This window comes from Phoca vitulina, unplaced genomic scaffold (genome assembly GCF_004348235.1).
Source record: "Phoca vitulina isolate PV1807 unplaced genomic scaffold, GSC_HSeal_1.0 scaffold72, whole genome shotgun sequence".
Lineage (NCBI taxonomy): Eukaryota > Metazoa > Chordata > Mammalia > Carnivora > Phocidae > Phoca > Phoca vitulina.
Window position 1 is genome coordinate 6,967,549 of NW_022589775.1, and position 20,036 is coordinate 6,987,584.

At 45.8% G+C, this 20,036-nt stretch overlaps 1 protein-coding gene across 1 annotated transcript in view; it reads left to right on the forward strand.

The window, feature by feature from the left end:
- The window catches only part of HUNK (hormonally up-regulated Neu-associated kinase), a 98,686-nt gene that overhangs the window by 23,104 nt on the left and 55,546 nt on the right, over positions 1–20,036 (forward strand). Inside the window, exon 2 of the mRNA XM_032393298.1 lies at positions 17,442–17,734. Within this exon, the coding sequence (XP_032249189.1) occupies positions 17,442–17,734 (293 nt within the window). The remainder of the gene's footprint in view (positions 1–17,441; positions 17,735–20,036) is intronic.

The following is a 20,036-nucleotide window of genomic DNA, read 5'->3' on the forward strand; positions in this document are numbered from 1 at the left end:
CAAGCAGGTCTCACGAGGCAGTGGAAGGATGTAGAGATTTGGGAATTATGCTTTTATAGTGCTCAATGTAGATAGTACGATCAGTTTTTGTTTTTCTTGGTGACGCAGAATTTCCTGATGGAGCTGTTTACATTAATCAGCCCGCTGGGTTAGCCCAGCTTGGGCCCCAACCCCGATCACCTGGTCCCCTTTACACAGCAAGAAGCAGCTTCGCTGTGGGTTGGGAGTCAAATCCAGGCTGTACCATGGCCCGGCTGGGCGACCTATGGGCAGATTTCTTAATCTGTGTAAACCAAGAGCTTTTCCTCCTGTAAAAAGGGAAAACAAGAGGATCTTCTTCATAAGATTGTGGGAATTTCAAGGGACAATGTATGTAATATGTCTTGCAGAGTCTTGCTTGTCAAGTGCTTACTAAATGGGAGTAGTCCCAAGTTGAGATTTATATGGCTTGGTGACTGTGGCCCATACTTGTGCCTTTTTATTTGTTTTCACACTATGCAGTTGACAGAGAAATGGCAATTGTCCAAATAGCTCATTAATTTTATGCTTATAGGTAACTAAACTATGTAATTTAGATCGCTAAATGGATCCCCAGTCGGCTTGATTATTTATGTAGCTTAAGTTATTCAGACAGTTGTCTACCTTGATTGTTTGATTGATCTGGATCATGGAGACCCGTGCCTAATTACAACATGAATTTTTAATACTATTCCTACTATTAGTTAATCTTTTCTTTATGTAATGAGAAAAATGTGTTCAGTATAATGAGATTATCACTATTGATCTACTTTAAAAAGCTATGGTAGCAATCAAAGTGTCTAGCTTTTTGTTTGCTTGTTTTGTTTTTTTGATGGAGGGGAAGAGGTGAGCTTTGCAACCAGTCTATCTTGTCTCCTATAAAAGACACTATTAAAATCTTTCCAGCCTGATTTTGACATAACAAAGCTCGATTAATTTTGACGGAAGAAGTAGATAACTGGCCCTTGACCCAAATTCGCAGCAGGGACCCAGTAGCATAGGAAATCACAAACTGATAATAATACCCCCAATCCCAGGAACCTGTCCGTGAAAAATTGAAAAAGGTACCTCAGAATTTAAAATGTATTTTCAGAGTTAGCAATCACATACTTTTAAGTGGGAAACATCCTTTTGAAGTCAGTGATTGTCTGCTCTCTTGAAATGATTTTTTTTTTTACTTGACTATATAAATATTCATGTTGCTATATGTGTATATTTAATATTGTTTCATTAGTTACTTTTTTTTTGCTATTGGAATAGGAGAAAAATGTTTGGGAGGTACTGGAAATAGTGTTAAATTGAAAATAATTTTAATTCTTGGCCGAACAGATGAACTTATTCTTGCCAAAAAAAACCCCAAAAACCTTTTATAGCAGGCAGTTGACTAAATGATGAATAAAATGTCTCTATTTTACAAGAATTCTGAACATCGATGTCCTGGATAGAATCAGAATGATTGTCCCAGTCCGGGAATTGCCATGCTGTGTCACCCCAGCAAGTCCCAAAGCCTCTATTAAATACAGTTAACCCCCTCTCGTTAATGGAAACAAAATGGAACTCCAATCCTTTCTTAAATGGTCACATTTTCAGAGGGATTGGCTAAGAAAAATGCACTTTCACAATGCATGGGGTTTTAGAGAAACTAAGAGAAAGGTTTTAAGTAAACTTTTTTTTTAAATTTAATTTTATTATGTTATGTTAATCACCATACATTACATCATTAGTTTTTGATGTAGTGTTCCATGATTCGTTGTTTGCGTATAACACCCAGTGCTCCATGCAGTACGTGCCCTCTTTAATACCCATCACCAGGCTAACCCATCCCCCCACCCTCCTCCCCTCTAGAACCCTCAGTTTGTTTCTCAGAGTCCATAGTCTCTCATGGTTCGTCTCCCCCTCCGATTCCCCCCACCCTTCATTTTTCCCTGCCAATACCTTCTTCTTCTTTTTTTTTTTACATATACTGTATTATTTGTTCCAGAGGTGCAGGTCTGTGATTCATCAGTCTTACACAATTCACAGCGCTCACCATAGCACATACCCTCCCCAATGTCCATCACCCAGCCACCCCATCCCTCCCAGCCCCACCACTTTCTAAAACACACTCGCATTTAAGGAAACTCAACAATAGCAACAGAAAGTACAGCCCCTTTGGGGATGGGTGTGACTTTCTCAGCAGATACTTGTAGTCACTACAAGAGGCTTGAAGACCTCTTTAAGGAGGATGGAGCCAAAAGCCAGTTCTGTTTCTTCCTAGAACCATCTCGAGTCCCCCCCATTCCCGAAAGCTAAGCACTTAATCACGGCTCTCTAGTCGAGTATTCAAGTTGTGACTATTCACTACAAAGGACTGTTTTGTTTTGTTTTTTATGGTCAAAGATTGAAATTCTGGCAGATTTTTTACAGGGATCTGCTTCAGGAAATCTTTTTGGCTTTACTTTTGTTGCCACTTTCTGTCTCTGCTTACTTTTTTTTTTTTTTTTTTGCTAAACCTTAAATGGACAAATGGTGAAGAGTATAAAGCATATTTATCTGACGTTTCCTAAACTTCATGTATCCCTAAAAGCAGCCAAAAAAGAAAAGAGAAGAAAAGGAAAAAAATCCACCCTGACAAATGCAAATAAAAAGATGGCGGCCTCCTTTTCCAAAGATGAACAGGAGGTAGATGTCCAAAGTTAAGACCTAAAGGATGTGCTTATTTGTAGAAAAGTTAATGACCCAGAGTAGTAAGTATTTTGAAACTCATAAGCAGGGAAAACAGGTGACAGAGATAAAAAGAAACTCAGAGCGCTATGATGATTCGAACTGAGTTTCCTTAGATCACATTGCCTCCCACTGGGAAGTGTTGGCAAGTCACCTTTGGATTCGTTGCTTCTTTTCTTAATACTACAGTTTGTGAGAAGTTTTGGTGGGGGTTACGGGCTGAGTTGTCCCGCCGCAGAATTCATATGTTGAAGTCCTAACCCCCAGTAGCGCAGAATGTGACTATATTTGGATTTGGATCTTTAAAGAGGTAATTACTTTTAAACGAGGTCATTAGGGTGGGCCCTAATCCAAGTCTGACTGGTGTCCTTCTAAGAGGAAATTAGGACACACACAGGCACAGAGGGAAGCCCATGGGAAGATGGAGGTAGAAGGCAGCCATCTATAAGCTGAGGAGCAAGGCCTCAGAGGAGACCAACCCTGCTGCCACTTTAATCTCAGACTTCTAGCCTCCAGGACTGTGAGAAAATAAATTTCTGTTGTTTAAGCAGTTATGCTGTGGCAGCCTTTGCAAACGAATACACTGGGAGAGATTTATTATAATGATGGAAAGAACAATCTGTATTTATTTATTTATTTATTTTTATTTTTATTTTTTATTTTTTTTATTTTTATTTTTTTTATTATTTTTTATTTTTTTATCCTTTTTTTTTAAACAATCTGTATTTAAAGAAAGAAAAAAGAATCAAGCGCTCGGGGGTTCGGGTTTCACCCAGGCCTTCTCCCTGCAGCCCCCACCCTGTGCACACATGCGTGCAAACACGCACACACCTCCCGCCGAGGTCCCTGTTATCTTCATGTGAATTCCTTGCCCTTCCTAAGAGCCATTATCTGGTGTCAGTGGAAGCAGAACATTCGATATTCCCAGTGAGCGGAAGGGAGGCCAGGAGGATTTATGGTGTCGTTGCAGGAACACAAATTCTGCTTTTATAGACTGACACCGTAAATGTCCATGTATAAATCAGAGCAGAGTGGAAAAAAGACCTGGCTTTCTCCTTCTGATGAACACAGGCACTGGGGCTGGCCCTGACGCTGAGCGTGTGATTGAAGTGGGGCGAAGGAAGCCATGTGCGCACGCGGCGTGGGGAAACCATCTGCAGACGTGTATCGAGGACCTCATGTGAGAGGGTCACCAGCAGTCCCGGGGGCAGGAGACGGGAGGGCTGATAAGGATTCCTGTGCTCAGTTAATGCACAACTGTTATTTCCATGAGATAGCCCCCTCTCTCCGAGCAGTCCTGACTTTTGTTTTCTCCCCCATTAGCGCTATCTGCAGGGATCAATCATATCCTGTCCCACTGTGTTGTCACTGTGTTTGCTCAGTTGTAACTACAGCTAATGAATGGTTACTGTGTACCAAGCACTTTGCGCGATGTACTTTGGCCGCCATTATTACCCCCTCAGATGAATAATCTGAGGCTTATTGGGGTTAGGTTTTTTTGTCCAGGATTTCTTAGTTCTGGGACTCCTCCCTTGGTTTTGTTCCAAAAGGTGTGCGGTAATAGAGAGGGAGACAAACCATGAGAGACTCTTTAACTGTAGGAAACAAGCTGAGGGTTGCTGGAGGGGAGGTGGGTGGGGGAACGGGGTAACTGGGTGATGGGCATTAAGGAGGGCACATGATGTGATGAGCACCGGGTCTTGTACGCAACTGATAAATTCTTGAACTCTACATCTGAAACTAATGATGCACTTACTGTATGTTGGCTAGTTGAATTTAAATTAAAAAAATGTGTGATTTCATCTTCACTACAAATTTGTGTGATGGGTTATCTGTGCAGCTTGTAGATGAGACAGGGGAGCATTTCTTTACACATTCATTCATTCAGACTTTTCTGTTGAGTGCTCAGTCTCAGGAAGGTAGTGCGCTGTGTCCGGGGCTCAGAGGGTAAGGGACTTGGCCAGAGCCATTGAGCCTGGACAGCGCTCTCCCCACACCCTGGCCACTCGCCGCATGTGGCCGTTGAACCCTGGAAATGTACCTGATCCAAATTGACACGTGCTCTAAGTGTAAAAAATACATGTCAGACGTCGCAAAGTATGAAAAAAAATGTAACATATCTCATTAACAGTCACTCACAATAATAGCCAAGATCAGTGTGTTCTCTGCATTGAAGAGTCTTTTGGTTTGTCTCTTTTTTTTCTTTGTTCATTTGTTTGTTTCTTAAATTCCACATATGAGTAAGATCATATTTGTCTTTTTGCTGACTTACTTCACTTAACATTATACCCTCTACATCCATCCATGTCTTTGCAAATGGCAAGATTTCATTCTTTTTTTATGGCTGAATAATATTCCATTGTGTATACACACACACACACACCCCACATCTTCTTTATCCATTCATCTGTCGAGGGACGCTTAGGTTGCCTCCATAATTTGGCTATTGTAAATAATACTATAACAAACATAGAGGTGCATATATCCTTTTGAATTAGGGTTTTTGCATTCTTTGGGTCAGCACTCAGTAGTGGAATTACTGGGTCATAGGGTAGTTCTATTTTTAACTTTTTGAGGAACCTCCATACTGTTTTCCAGAGTGGCTGTACCAGCTTGCATTCCTACCAGCAGTGCACAAAGGTTCCTTTTTCTCCACATCCTCACCAACACCTGTTGTTTCTTGCATTTTTGATTTTAGCCATTCTGACAGGCATGTCGTGATAGCTCACTGTGGTTTTGATTTGCAGTTCCCTGATGATCAGTGATGTTGAGCATCTTTTCATGTATCTGCTGGCCATCTCGATGTCTTCTTTGGAGAAATGTCTGTTCATGTCTTCTGCCCAAATTTTAATTGGATTATATTTGGGGTTTTTTTGGGCATTGAGTTGTATCAGTTCTTTATATATTTGGGATACTAACCCTTTATCGGGTATGTCATTTGCAAATATGTTCTCTCATGCAGTAGGTTGTCTTTTAGTTTTGTTAATTTTTTCCTTTGCTGTGCAGAAGATTGTATTTTATGCAGTCCTAAGAGTTTACTTTTGCTTTTGTTTCCCTTGCCTCAGGAGACCTATCTAGAAAAATGTTGCTATGGCCGATGTAAGAGAAATTACTGCTTCTGCTCTCTTCTGGGCTCTTATGGTTTTAGGTCTCACATTTAGGTCCTTAATCCATTTTGAGTTTATTTTTGTGTATGGTGTAGAAAAGTGGTCCTGTTTCATTCTTTGCATGTACCTGTCCAGTTCTCCCAGCACCATTTGTTGAAGAGACTGACAGAGCTTCAGTTTGGCAAGATGAAAAGTGTTCTGGAGATGGAGATGGTGATGGCCGCACAACAGATATGAACATACTTAATAATGGTTTATTTTATGGTAGGTGTCCTACCCAAAGAAATAATAAAAAAGAACAACCAAGACCCTAAGGACCACATGTCTCACTGTGACTATTATGTGAAAATATTTGAATAGAAACAGCTGGGTCAATGAAAGTTGATAGGATGGAAGCTAGTCAGAATAAAATGTTCCAAAAAAAAAAGCAGAGGGGGAGGTCAGGGGGCTGGTGCCAGATCAAGAAGGATTTTTAAATTTCTCATTAAGGAATCAAGTTTATTTTAAAGGATGATCATAACCATCCTTAGAAGGACAACTCTAATGTCTCAGTGTGGAGAAGGGCGGGGGGAGACCTGAAGGAGTGCAGGGAAGCCCTTAGAAGGCTGGCCAGAGCAATAGACATGGCAAGGAAGGAACCTTCTGGAGACTTGGTGACTGGTTGCCAGGAAGGGAGAGGGCAAAGAGTCAACTGCTCTGGCAACAGGTGGGGATGATGATGGCCTCCAGGACAGGAGCACAGAGAACAGGGACAATTATGATTTTTGGTGAGGCTGGCTAGGGAGGGTTGGGGTGCAGGCCGTCCACATGGGCAGTGGGGAAGCTCCTCTTCTCAGCAAGTTGATAGTGATGGATGGCCAGGGGTAGTCATGCCTAACCAACCCATTTTGTTTTGGATTCATCCATCTATTGGCTTTCAGATGATGTCATTTGAGGCTTGCTCTCCATTGTCACCAAGTGATATTCTGGGTAATTGAAAATGGGGCCAAACTGGAAGAAAAATGGAGCAGGAAGGGGTTGCTGGGGGATTGGAGTTGGAGACAACTGGGTATTCAGTTTTTTTAACCTAGGTATTTATGGATTCAATATATTTGGCACTTCGGGAGCCAAGCATGGTGGGGAGTACCAAGATTAATTCTATGCGGTGTAAAAAAACCTCATCATCTGTTGCCAAACTGGGCCTTCTGACTCTTTTCCAAAGCCAAAGAGAAATGATTTTAGCACTACCTGTTTTAATTCGAACTTCATCTCCCCTTAAGATTCCCGAGTTGTGGAGAACTCTGGGCCCCGGAATTTGGGGTTAGTTTTTATCCTGCGGATAATAAATACATTTTGACGACCAGGGGCGTGCATATTCTGTCTACGCAGACGGGCTCTGGATAAGAATTCCAGTTTGCATAGCTACTGCCCTTGGTATGCGGCCCCGCCGGTGCACCTTGCCTTCTGAAAATTCTCCAGTTTGCATTTTTCCTTGCTTGCAGGAAGCAGTTTCTGGTTTCCCACCAGCAGGATGTTTCTAGGGTGTCAGGACGTGATTTGCTTTCCGAGCTGGAGCTGGAGCCTGGGCACAGAGAATCCCCAGCCACCGAGGTTTCAGAACGCCACGGGGTGGGCTTACCTTGCGAGCCGGCTTTTTTCCCCCCCTTCCACCGGAGTTGAGCTCTTTGCCTTTACCCAGCGCTGGGTTCTGTTATCGTTGCCAAATCATGTCCTAATGAGCTCTGTTGTTTAAATTGGGGAAGGAGACTTTTCCCCCTCATTTACAAGAAGACAGATTTTAGTGCACAGCAGCGGGAGGGTGGCCGTGGGGAGCCAGGGGTCAGAAGCCGTCACGCTCCGCTGCACAAATAGCAGCAATTAATGGACCCCTATAAAAGACAGTGATGTGTGTTTGCTGTCTAGCATCGTCTCTCTGTGAATCGGAGCAACCTTGAAATTAATTATAAAGCCAGCAAAGGATATTTTCTGCTTTCTGTGAAATAAGTATCCTGCACACAGGCGCACGTTCCACTCAGGTGCATTTACACATAGCGTTTCTTGGGAAGGCGTGAAACCAGTTTATTTTCAGAATTCCCCACTGGGTCATGCTAATCGCCACAGTTTTCAGCCCTTGTACATCAGCTCAGGCTTGGGCTGGAGCCCGGAGCCTCAGAGCCCTCAGCCCCTTGTCATTTTCTTCCTGGCTTTAGGGACGGTCCCTCCAGCTCACCCCTTGCCCGATTCATTTCGTCCAGCATTGTTCTCCAGACTTTATTGTTAGAACGCGGTGTACAGAGTAAGCCATTCTAGTATTCCTGATAACTTTCCTAAAGGTTCTGCGTTAGGCTGCTGGAGCTGCCATCACACGGTGCCACAACCAGGTGGCTTAAACCACAGACATTTATCTTCTTAACAGCTCTGGAGGCTGGAAGTCCAAGATCAAGGTGTCGGCAGGTTTGGTTTCTCCCGAGGCCTCTCTCGTTGGCTTGCAGACGGCTGCCTTCTTTTCTCTGTGCTCATGAACCCCTGGTGTCTCTTCCTCTCCGTATAAGGAGACCTGTCCCATTGGATAAGGGAACCCCCCTGTTGTCTTGTTTACTTGTAATTACCTCTTTAAAGGCCCTGTCTCCATATAGTCACATGAGAGGTTAGGTCTTCAACATATGAATTGGACGGAGAGACGCGCAATTCAGTCTATAACAGATTCTGATGTAGTTAATAGAATCTTTTACTTCCAGCAACACTTGTACTCATTCATTCATTCCTTCAAGAAATACCGGAGTGTTGTCTGTGTGCCAGAGACTCTTCTGGATGCTGAGAGCATGGGAAGGTGCCTTGGCTTCTGGAGTATCCGAGCATCAGGCAGATTCCATACTCAATCAATGAGCTGTGTACGATTTAAGAAGTGACCAGTGCCAAGGTGGGGGAGAACAGGCTACAGTAATTATATTAAGTGCTGGGTGGTTATAGCTATAAGCAGGTGACTCAGAGAAGCCTCTCTGAGAGGCGATATCTCAGCAAAGTCTTGGAGGTGAGTGAGTAAGTGTTCGGCCCCAGCCCCCAGGTGGGATATACCTGTCTCATCCGAGGAACAGTAAGGAGGCAGTGGGTGAGCTGAGGGAACGGGAGGGGGACCAGAGGGCGATGGAGTCAGAGAGCGAGCTGGCTGCGTGTTGGGGAGCTGTGGGCATCATCAGCACTTTGGCTCTTCCTCTGGGAGAAATGGGGGTTGGTCCTTGCTTTTGGAGAGCTTTCCTGTCCCCCCTCCCTCCCCGATTAGTTGCTCTCGAGAAGGTGACAGATGGGTCAGACAAGTTTGGGAGGGAGAAGGGCTCTCTAGCAGATGCACAGTCCAGAGTTAGATGTGGCAGTGAGAGGGACTTAGGGTGGCACCAGGGGGTGGCCTTTGAAGAGTGACGGATCTTCTGTGCTGGAATGCCAGGGTGCCAGACACACGCTGGTCATGGCGCCTCTCTCCCTGGTGACTTCTCCCATACTCAGCCGGATGCTTAGGAAGCACGAAACGGCTTTATGTGGGAGGATGGCGGGACGGTTCCAGTACATGTGTGGTGAGCAGGGGACATCAGCCCACTGCCTTTAGCTTGGCAGTGACCCCCAATTTCTTTCTCTTACTCATCCAGAGAGGGCCACCAGGGATACCCTTTGTGCAGTGTCCTCTGATCTGCTTCCGCTAGCATTCAGTCTAAGTTGTGTGGCTTCTGTCCAGGCTGAAGTGGCATCCACAGGGCACACAGGTGGTGGCTGTAGGCATCCGTCCTCCCTCCTTTTCTCCCGCTTTCCTTAACTTGCATGTACCTTGGCTCTCGTACATGTTTATTGAGCTCCTCTGTTCCTGACACTGTGCCAGGCACTGGGCATGCAAGGGCAAGCCACCGTTTGGAGTGACAGTGGGGCTAATGCCAAGAAGGGGGTTTTAGAAGAGTGTTCTAGGAAAAGGATGAGGCTTGAAAAAAGCTGAGAGGGGTCCAGTGGGGCCGATCCCAGAGTCTGGAAGGGGGTGTGGAGGTGGGCGAATGTAGTGCCATGAAGGAGGGTCAGCCTGTTATAGCCCAGTAGAAACGCAGGATAGAGTGAGGGATGCCGAGTGCCACGGTGGGGGCACAGGGCATGGGCGCAACTGGAGTTGGCGGGTCTGGGAAGCCTCTCACGGAAGGTGACATTTCTCAAAGAGGGAGCGTCTGTGTCTCTGCATCGTAATCCCGCACAAGCTGAAACACGTCCGTAGGTGGCACCACATTTTATCATTTTAATGGTCGAAGGGAAGGATTTTGGTCTACCTGTCTTATAGCAGAGGATGGGGAGGGCTTGAGTGGTTAGACCTACCCAAGGCAGGAGTAGAGGTGACCAGGAAGCCAACTGGTGGGTCCATCCGTCCTCCCTTCTTTCCTTTCTTCTCGCCCTCCCTCCCTTTCTCTCCCCCAGTAGCTCCCCAAGAGCCAAGCACTGAGCTAGAAGCTGGGAACCCAAAAGAGAGGAGGCCAGACACCGGAGGTTTCAGTGAAGGTGTCCCAAACTGTTAAGCGTGTGTGGTGGGCGTGAGAGCTGGGGAAGCGTCGGTGACATGAGGTAGTCTGGGGTGGAGAAGTGAGCTGTCGTCGGAGGTCAGAAGGGAGTGGGGTCTGGCCAGGGAATTCCAGGCCCGGGTGGGGGGCAGGACTGGGGAGGCAGCCCCGAGGGGATGGTGGAGACAGAGCTCAGAAAAGAGGTATGAGCACTGCTCTGACCGCCTTACCAGGGGGTCTGAGGGCCCCAGACCTGCTTGTGAGGACGATGGGGAGCAGTGGAGATGGGAGCCTGGGGGCGGGGCTTCCTGGCTCTGTGTCCACTCCTCTTGCACAAAACCTGCAGCTCCCAGCAGTGAACACTTCTTGAGGGCTTCCATGAATGCTCCTGGTGCTGAGCACCCTTCCTGGGTGGCCTCGTTTATTTCTCCCCTATGAGGTATGCACTATTATCCTTCCCTGTATTTTTTTTTTTTTTTAAGCGAAGGCTTAGAAAGGTCCGGGCTACCAAGTGGCAGAGACAGGCTCGGGAGTCAAGGCTCTGGGGCCTTGGAGCCCGAAGGCCCAGCTGCCATGCTGTGCCACCCCATCACCTGCTGGAGTGTGGAAAGCAAGTGAGATCAGGAAAGAAACAGGTCCGGCCCCAGCCCTTGGTGAAGGCACACGAGCCCTTGGCTCTTACTCAGGTTTTCATTCTTCTGCAGGATAAGGGAATCCCATAGAATTGTATGATGCTTGGATGATCTTGTGGTCTGCTTGGGCGGCCATAACCACAGACTACAGACTGGGGGTGTAAGCAACAGATACTTATTTTCTTACAGCTCTGGAGGCTGGACATCCAAGATCAAGGTGTAGGGTTGGTTTCTGGTGAGGCCTCCTTCCTTGTTTGTAGATGGCTGTCCTCTTGCTGTGTCCTCATGTGGCCTTTCCTCTATGCTTGAGCAGAGAGAGAGAGAGAGAGAGATCTGTGGTATCTCTTCCTCCTCTTATATGGAGACCAAGTCTTATCAGATTAGGGCCTCACCCTTATCATCTCCTTTAATCTTAAATACCTTCTAAAGGCTCTTTTCTCCAAATACAGTCACCTTGGGGGTTCGGCTTCAACATACAAATTTTGCGGCAGGAGGACACACTTCAGTCCATAACAGATGGTAAACTTGAACCACAACAGAGGATCCGAGTTCTCCCCATGAGAGAGCCTGAAGATCCATGTCTCTTCCATAGTGTACACTTGGCGTGTGGAACAGTGTCAGGTGTATTTTAGGTGCTTAATAGATGTTTGCTGAAGAAGAAAAGAGTCATTTGAGTTTAACATACATTATTCATTAAGAAACCAAAGCATTCTGGGGGCTCCTGGGTGGCTCAGTCCGTTAAGCGCCCAACTCTTGATTTCAACTCAGGTCATGATCTCAGAGTCCTGGGATGGAGCCCCGAATCAGGCTCTGCGCTCAGCAGGGAGTCTGCTTGAGGATTCTTCCTCTCCCTCTGCCCCTCCCCTGCTCATGTGTGTGCGCGCGTGCACTCTCTCTCTCAAATAAATAAATCTTAAAAAAACAAAAAACCAAAGCATTCTGGAAGAAAGCTCCTTTTTTCACTAATTTCCATGTAGTAAGAAAATTCAGTTGGTCATGGCCTCTTACTCCCTGTGCCTTCTGATTATTTAAAACATGGTATGAAAGAGCTTAGATTAAAGAAAGACTCTAAACTTTCCAAAACCACAGCACACAATGTAGAAGGGGTAAAACATGCGTGTATGTTTTTGTGATATTAAGGAGTAGGTCTTTAGTCAGCATTCTTTTTCTTAGTCGTATGGAAGATCCATTTTGCATCTGTCTTTTCATTTTAGAGATTGGACACATCCACAATTCTTGATGTGTTTGAGAGTAATGAATTTTAAAGGCAGTGGAGGTGATCGAGGATGAAGGGATGAATTTTAAATCCTGTTAACTCTGATCCTATGTAGACAGTCTCAACTAAGTCAATATTTAAAGAAGATGAGAGACTAGGCTGATATTAAACCATTGCCTTGGGATTCAAAAGCAACTCAATTCCAGAGAGTTCGGGATGCCGAAATGCGGTCCAGGTTTCTTTTTTAATCTGCCGGGGGAAGGAAACGCACATTTTTTTTTTTTTCTTAGCTGAACTAAGCTGGAGTGCTTTTTCACCCTCTCTATAGGTTGCTTCAGTGAAAGTAACAGTGGTAATGATAGTAAGAGCATCAATTTAAGGAGCACTTACTATGGGCCTGACATCGTACTAAGTGCTTTATGCACATTATCTTAGGTATGAGTGTGTGCCATGACGGGGTCAGATGATTTTGTGCATCCCTCCTTCTGAAATACAATTCAGTGTTGGAATTTTTCCTCCTAATACAGGCCATCAAGCACGATTTCTTTTCTGCTACTCATCTTTCTCCTGTCAAATTGGGATCCAAGCACTTGAGCTCCTCCCCCTTTCCTGTGTTGCTCCTCCCCTTCCATGCGGAGCAGACTCGCCCACCTTTTCCTTTTCATCCTCAGGATCTTCTTACCTGCAGATACCCCTTCTCTCCTGCATCTTCCCCCCCCAACATTTATTTATTTATTTTAGAGAGAGAGAGAGTGCACAAGCGGGAGGGGTAGAGGGAGAGGGAGAGAGAATCTCAAGCAGACACCACGGTGATTAGAGCCTGAGTCGGGGTGGATCTCACAGCCCTGAGATCAGGACCTGAGCCAAAGCCAAGAGTGGGACATTTAACCCACCATGCCACCCAGGTGCCCATCTCCTGTATCTTTACGTAGCTACCATCCAGTTATCTTAGATACACTCATTATTTTGGTCTTGGGGGGATTTCCTTTCCTTTCTTAGGAGCTTAGCTATTTAAATTTGCTGATCTTACCCATCACTGGTAGGCATTTTTTTTTTTTGGTGGGAGCGGGGGGGAGGGGTGGTGGAGGACGGTAGGAGTTGCCAGGTTGTGAGTAATGCAATTTCTTACTTAATGAGAGAAGTTGGTGAATAATCCATTTCAACTGTGGTCCACTGGAGCCGTGTTATTCTCTCTGTGTTCATTTTCCACCACCCCCGCAAGACTTGGCAACTCCTCTTGGGAACATGGGGGCAGTCTTTGAAAACGGATCCCTTTGTAAGATTTCGGGAGACTTTGCAACTTGAGTCTGTTGAAGAGCTGCAGTCGTTGGATTCACCTTCCACAGCAAGATTGTTTCTCTTGATGTGCCGAGGATGACATCCAGGCTTCCGTACCCCCTTGACACCCCCCCACCACCCACCCCTCCCCAAACACACGCTTTCAGTTGGGTCCTTGGCCTTGGTCCTCAGCTTGAGTCTGCACCCATTTAATTTTTACTTGGTACAACTCTCCTGACCCAAGCAGTTTCTCTTTTCGGCAAGAGACCCATCAGCATGCCGAGATTCCACCTCGTAGAATCAGTGTTGGATCTACTCTGCCTGCAAATCTCTGATTACTGTCAAATTAAATTAGATGCCTCCCTTTGCTGATCATTGACTGCCTTTCCCTTAATTTCCCGCTCAGTGTTTCCCATTTCAGTTGTTAGAGATGACGCTGATGTAATCAAGAACGGCATTCCATTTTCAGTATTATCAAGGCAGAGGTGATAAGTGTCCGGGGTGAAGTAAAAAGCCTGGGGCTGGGGTCGTGCGTGGAAATGGAGGGGGGGGTTAATGGGGTGACTTGGGGGGCTCAGGGCCTTCACTTGGGGGGTTCTCAGAACCAGCAGAACGTGGGAACCCAGGTACCCAATGACAGGGGGGCACATCTGGTGTGCTAGTGTCCTGGGGCTACGTGACAGAGCCCCACACACTTGGTGGCTTAAAGCAACAGGAATGTATTCTCTCGCAGTTCTGGAGGCCAGAAGTCCAAAGTCAATGTCATTGGCCCAAACTCAAGGTGTTGCCAGGGCCGTGCTCCCTCCGATGGTTCTGGTAGCTGCGGGACGCCCTGGCTTGTGGGCTGCCGCCGCCGTCTCTCTCCTCCTTCCCACAGCCTGCTCCTCTGGGTATTTGTGCGAAATCTCCCCCCCGGCCTCTATTTCAAAAAGACACTTGAGCTGACATTTAGGGCCCACCGGAGGGTCCCGGTTAATCTCATCTCAAAATCCTTCGCTTTTTCCGAATAAGGCCCCATTCACACGTTCCAGGGAGTAGGACTGAAAGTCCTTGGGTGGCCGTTATATAACCTACGACAGACAATTGAAGAGCTAAATAAATTATCCTAATAATTATTGTGTGCTCTGTTGAAAAAGGCAGATCGTATTACTGCTGGGCTTTCAGACTATTGTTTGTTCATAGGACTTTTAAGAACTTCATTGCCAGAGGGTGTAATTTTTAAAACATTGCAACACAGACTCAAGCAGAGACAGAATCTAATTGTACTTTTCAGCATCGCTCTTTCTCTCCACCCTCATGAGACAATGGATATGTACATAGGGATATGCGCACGCACACATATGGGTATGCACATGCACACCCATATGTGTGTACATGTGGGTGTGGATGTCTGTGGATGTCTGTGCATGTGTATGTGTGTGTATATATTTGTGTATATATTTTTTTGGCGGGGGGAGGGTCACAAATGAGTACAGTTTTTAAAGCTTTTAGTCTAGCATTTCCTGACCTTGTTGGGGCCAAACTACAGCCAGAGTTGGGGACAGCCTCAGCCTCAGCCTGACTTGGGCTACAGCAGACCCCCAGCTTGCCTGTCCATTGGCCGATTGTCCCCTCTTAGTCATATTTTTGGATTAAGGACCTGAAAATCCCCCATTAAAATGGGTGAAGGGGTTCAAAAGGCACAAACTTCCAGTTATCAGATAAATAAGTCCTAGGGTTATAACATACAGCATGATGACTATAGTTAACAATACCGTCTTGTATATTTAAAAGTTGCTGAGGCAGAACATCTTAAAAGTTCCTATCACACACACACACACACGCAAGTTATAACTATGTGTAGTGATGGATGTTAACTAAATTTATTGTGGTAATCCATTTGGAGGATCTACACCATCTCAGATCAGTATGCCATCTACCTAAAACTACTGTACTGTTATATGTCAATTTAAAAATTTTAAAAAAATAAGTGAGACTCTGCTCTCCAGAAGAGATAATAAATTAAGCTATTCACAGCTATTTTTGCATCAATGGTTAAAAATAAAAAGGTTCAATGATTCGCTCGGGTGGTAACCTGTTGGTCCCTTACTGTTTATGCAGAGCTGCGCGTGATGAAGAGGAGAGTGGTCCCTGCTTCAAGGGCTGAGTGCTCAGTGGGACTGCAGCTGATGGCTGTGGTGGGCCCTAGGGAAAAGGAGAGAAAGCACCCTCTGGGAGGGAGGTGGGACTTGAGTTAGCGGCTTCAGGACTGGGGTGTTCGGATGGGTTGGGGGTGGTGGCATGAGCACAAGCTTGGAGGGTAACCCAGTGTGTATTCGGGAGAGAGAGGAGACTGGCTCCCAGGGCAGCTGGGGTTGGCCTGGTTGGAGGAGCTTGAGTGCTGGGCCAGGGAGTGTGGACCTTGCATTGTAGGCAGCGGTGAGGCCCAAAGAGCTTTAAGCGAGAAATCAGAGTTCCAGACCCAGTGATTTCGAGGCAGAGCATAGAGTGACTTCAAGGGCAGCCAAGACAAGCACCAGGGAAGAGGGGTAGGGCATCGATGTCATAGTCCAGGCTAGTGGTGGCCAGACTTAATTATTATTATTATTATTATTAAGGATTTTATTTATTTATTTGAAAGAGAGTGAGAGAGAGAGAGAGCATGAGCGGGGGTGGGGATAGAGGGAGAAGGAGACTCCTCCCTAAGCAGGGAGCCCGACGCGGGGCTCGATCCCAGGACCCTGAGATCATGACCTGAGCCAAAGGCAGACGCTTAACTGACTGAACCACCCAGGCGCCCCCAAGACTGAATTGATTTTTTAATCACAAACCTATGTCAGGAAAAAATGTGTGAACTCCTCACTGCAAATATTGTCTGTCAGTCATCTACCAATCATTTATTTTTTGATTTATATCATAACTCTGTACTAATATATTGAGTATATTATGAAAGTTATAAAATATAATCACACAAAAAGGAAATAAATAGAGGTGGAAGAACCACTCTTTGGGCCCCACACCCTGTGGCTCAGTAGCCTTCCACGGATACGTCCCTTGGGTTGTTCGAGTCCCAGGGATGGTGCATCTGGGTGCTGGAGGCATAGTCCTAAATAAACCAGATCGGTGGCATGGGAACAGAGAGGAAGGAAAGGTGAGGAGGCATCAGCAGAAGGAATCGACATGATGTCAGCGGCTGCTCCGATAGCAAGAGGAGCGAAGTCGTAAAGGGCAAAAACAGTGGTGTGTTTTAGGGCCTGGTGAGCAGGGAGGTGAATGCCACCAAAGGGAAGGGGTGCAGATCTGGCTGGAAAAGACAAAATCCCCCTCCTCCCTCTTTCCCTGCCTTTATGCAAAGCTGGAGGGTCTGTGCATGTGACATGTTGATTGTGAGGGCAGTGACCCAGGAGGGGTGTTCTGTGCGTAGCTGGGATATAGCCCTGGAGCAGCAACCACCAGGATCCTGATGTAGGGCCAAGAGCTAACTTGCACCATAACTCACCAAGGGGAAGAGGAGAACGCTGGAGGCCAGAGGGCCTGGTGCAGGGCAGAGAAAGGGCGGGAGAAAGGAGAGGGCATGGCATCCCCCAGGTCCCCAGCCACACCCTAGAACTGAAGATGGGGACAGATTTAGCTCTTTCAGAAATGGAGGCCCTGGGGATCCCAGCCCCTGGATGGATGATGGCTCAGCCTGAGAGGGAGCCAGGAGAGGCCCTTGGCTGGAGTAGAACTTGGCATTTCAGGCTGTGGAAAACCAAGTTCAACACTGACTCTTCACTGTGCCTTCCAGATGACCATTCAAGTTTGCCTAATTTTACTCTCTTCCTTAATAATTGGATCTGGTTCCTGATGTTACACTTTTCCTTTTTCCCCCTGATGCTTATTTTATAAGGGTTTTCTCCTGGTACAGAGAAGTAGCTGTGTACTTTCCTAGGGTTCTTGTGAATGATGAGGGAATAACCTTTGCTCGTGATGTCTGACAACAGCCACGTTCTCGGTGTTTCCTCAGGTGGCCATAAAAGTAATTGACAAGAAGAGAGCCAAAAAGGACACTTATGTCACCAAGAACCTTCGGCGAGAGGGGCAGATTCAGCAGATGATCCGCCACCCCAACATCACCCAGCTCCTTGATATCTTAGAGACGGAGAATAGCTATTACCTGGTCATGGAGCTATGTCCCGGGGGCAACCTGATGCACAAGATCTATGAGAAGAAGCGGCTGGAGGAGTCTGAAGCCCGCAGATACATCAGGCAGCTCATCTCTGCCGTGGAGCACCTGCACCGGGCTGGGGTGGTCCACAGGTAAGGGCCCTGCCCTGCTGCTGATCACTGACTCTGTGCTGAATGGCCGGACAGTGCTTCCGTGTGCTCCACGCAAGGCTGAATGGTTGCAGCGTGCTTTACAGTTCTGCATGTGTCATGGAATTATTTTGTGAGCTGGGTTAATGCCATCGTGGGGTTAAGAGAGTGACATCAGAAGCCAGAGTGCCTGGGTTTGCATCCTGGCTCTACCCTTTCATAGTTGTGTGACCCTGGGCAAATTACTTAGCCACTCTGAACCTCAATCTCTTCTTCTGTAAAATGAGAATAATAACGATCCTTGTCTTGTGGTTGGTGTAAGGGTTAATAGATAGAATGCTATGAGTGAATATATGAAAAGTGCTTGGAACTGGGCTTGGTACATAATAAGGGCCATGTTAAGTGTTGGCTGCTCTTCTTATTTGCAAAGTATAATGAGACCAGTTGCTCAGGAGCCTGAAAGAAGAATCAATGTTAAGATGGCATGAGATTGTTTTCCAGCTAGTGCTAGGGATGGTGTTTTCACTGTATTTGCCTTATATGTGGTGGTTGCTCAATAGCTGTTTTATTCACCTGAATTGAATCACCATTTAAATTGCGAACTTGCTCTTGCAAGGGAGGGGTGGTTCCCATAAGCCAGACCCACCTTGCGAATGCTTATGAAAATCAAACTTTTTCTTGACCAGTCTGTACCCTCCTGAGGAGGAGCTCCACAAGAAGGGAATGGGAATAGCATTTTTAGCAATGTTGTCATTTTTAGTTCTGTATTAAAAGAAAATGGAAAAAAAAGAGAAAAATATTTAAAAAGTGGCCCTCTTTTCCTCCCAAGGAAATGTGGACTTCACCAATAAATGCATAGTTCTTCCTTCTTGAAATTATGATTAATAATCACTCTAGGTTGTTGAGAAAAATTAGGGGTCATGTTTCATTGATTATCATTTTAAAAAGCAAGATCAAGTCATGAAATGTGTTATGTGCATGTGGGTGGGTATATATATGTGTATACACACACATGCACACGTATGTTTGCACATACAAATGTGACACATGCACACATATGTTTGACATTTTTTTGTATTGAGGTACAATTCACATACCATGAAATTCATTTTGAAGTGTACAATTCGGCCGTTTTAACATATTGACAGAGTTGTGCAACTCTTACCACTATCTAATTTTGGAATATTTTCATCACTCCAAAAAACAGCCCTGTACCCATCAGCAGTCATTCTCCATTCCCCCCTCCTCCCAGTGCCTGGTAGCTGCTAATCTGCTTTCTGTCTGCGGATTTGCCTGTTCTAGACATTTCGTATAAAAGGAAACAAACAGTATGCGGTCTTTAGGATTGACTTCTTTTTACGTAGCATCATGTTTTCAAGATTCATCCCTAGTGTGCCATCTATCAGCACGTCACTCCTTTTTATGGCTGAGTACTAGTCCGTTGCAGGGAGAGACCACATTTCGTTTACCCATTCATCAGTTTATGGACATTTGGGCTGTTTACAACCTTTTGGCTGCTGTGAACGACGCTGCTATGAACCTTCGTATACAGGTTTTAGCATGAACATGTGTTTTCACTTCTTTTGTAGAATTCTACCTTTAGGAGCGGAACTGCTAGGTCGTATGGCAACTCTGTGTTTGACCTTTGGACCAGACACGTATTTTTAAAAATTCAGCTTCTCATGGTGCGTGTTACGTGTTTGAAAGCCACTCAGGTTGTGATCAGTGAAGAAAGCAGCTCTAGGCCTTTCATTAACAGAACTTATACTCATGGGATTGGATGCTCTGCCCCCTTGTGCATAAGCCTAGGGCCACTGTCGAGGTGGGTCCCTGGCTCAGTCCCTGCAGGTGGATCGTTTCCTCACTGAGGTGAGAGAATCTCTTCGTGTAGTCATGAAATCTCGGTTCATTAGAACTCTTTGAGTTTATATCAGCAAGGAAGGGAACATTCAGAAATTTGAGGTGAATAGCACTATTTTTGGCTCTTTCCCACAATACCCTTGTGAAGCCTGTTGTGTCACGGCTCTGGCACGATTAGGAGAACGACAGTGGTGAGTGTGCCCGGTTCTATCTTTGTTTATGGCCATGACAAAGGTAGAAACCTCAGGAATGAATCAGCTGGGACAATGGACTCTGCTGGTCCCAGCGGACCCTGGACGAGCAGGGGAAAACCAGCGAGGGCTGTGCGTGGCTCCCCGGCCTCTCCCGCAGGAAACTCTCAACAAGCCTTTTAAAGTAATTTTAACAAATTCCAATCGCTCTCAGCGCAATTACTGTCAGAATGTCAAAAGAATGAATTTAATAA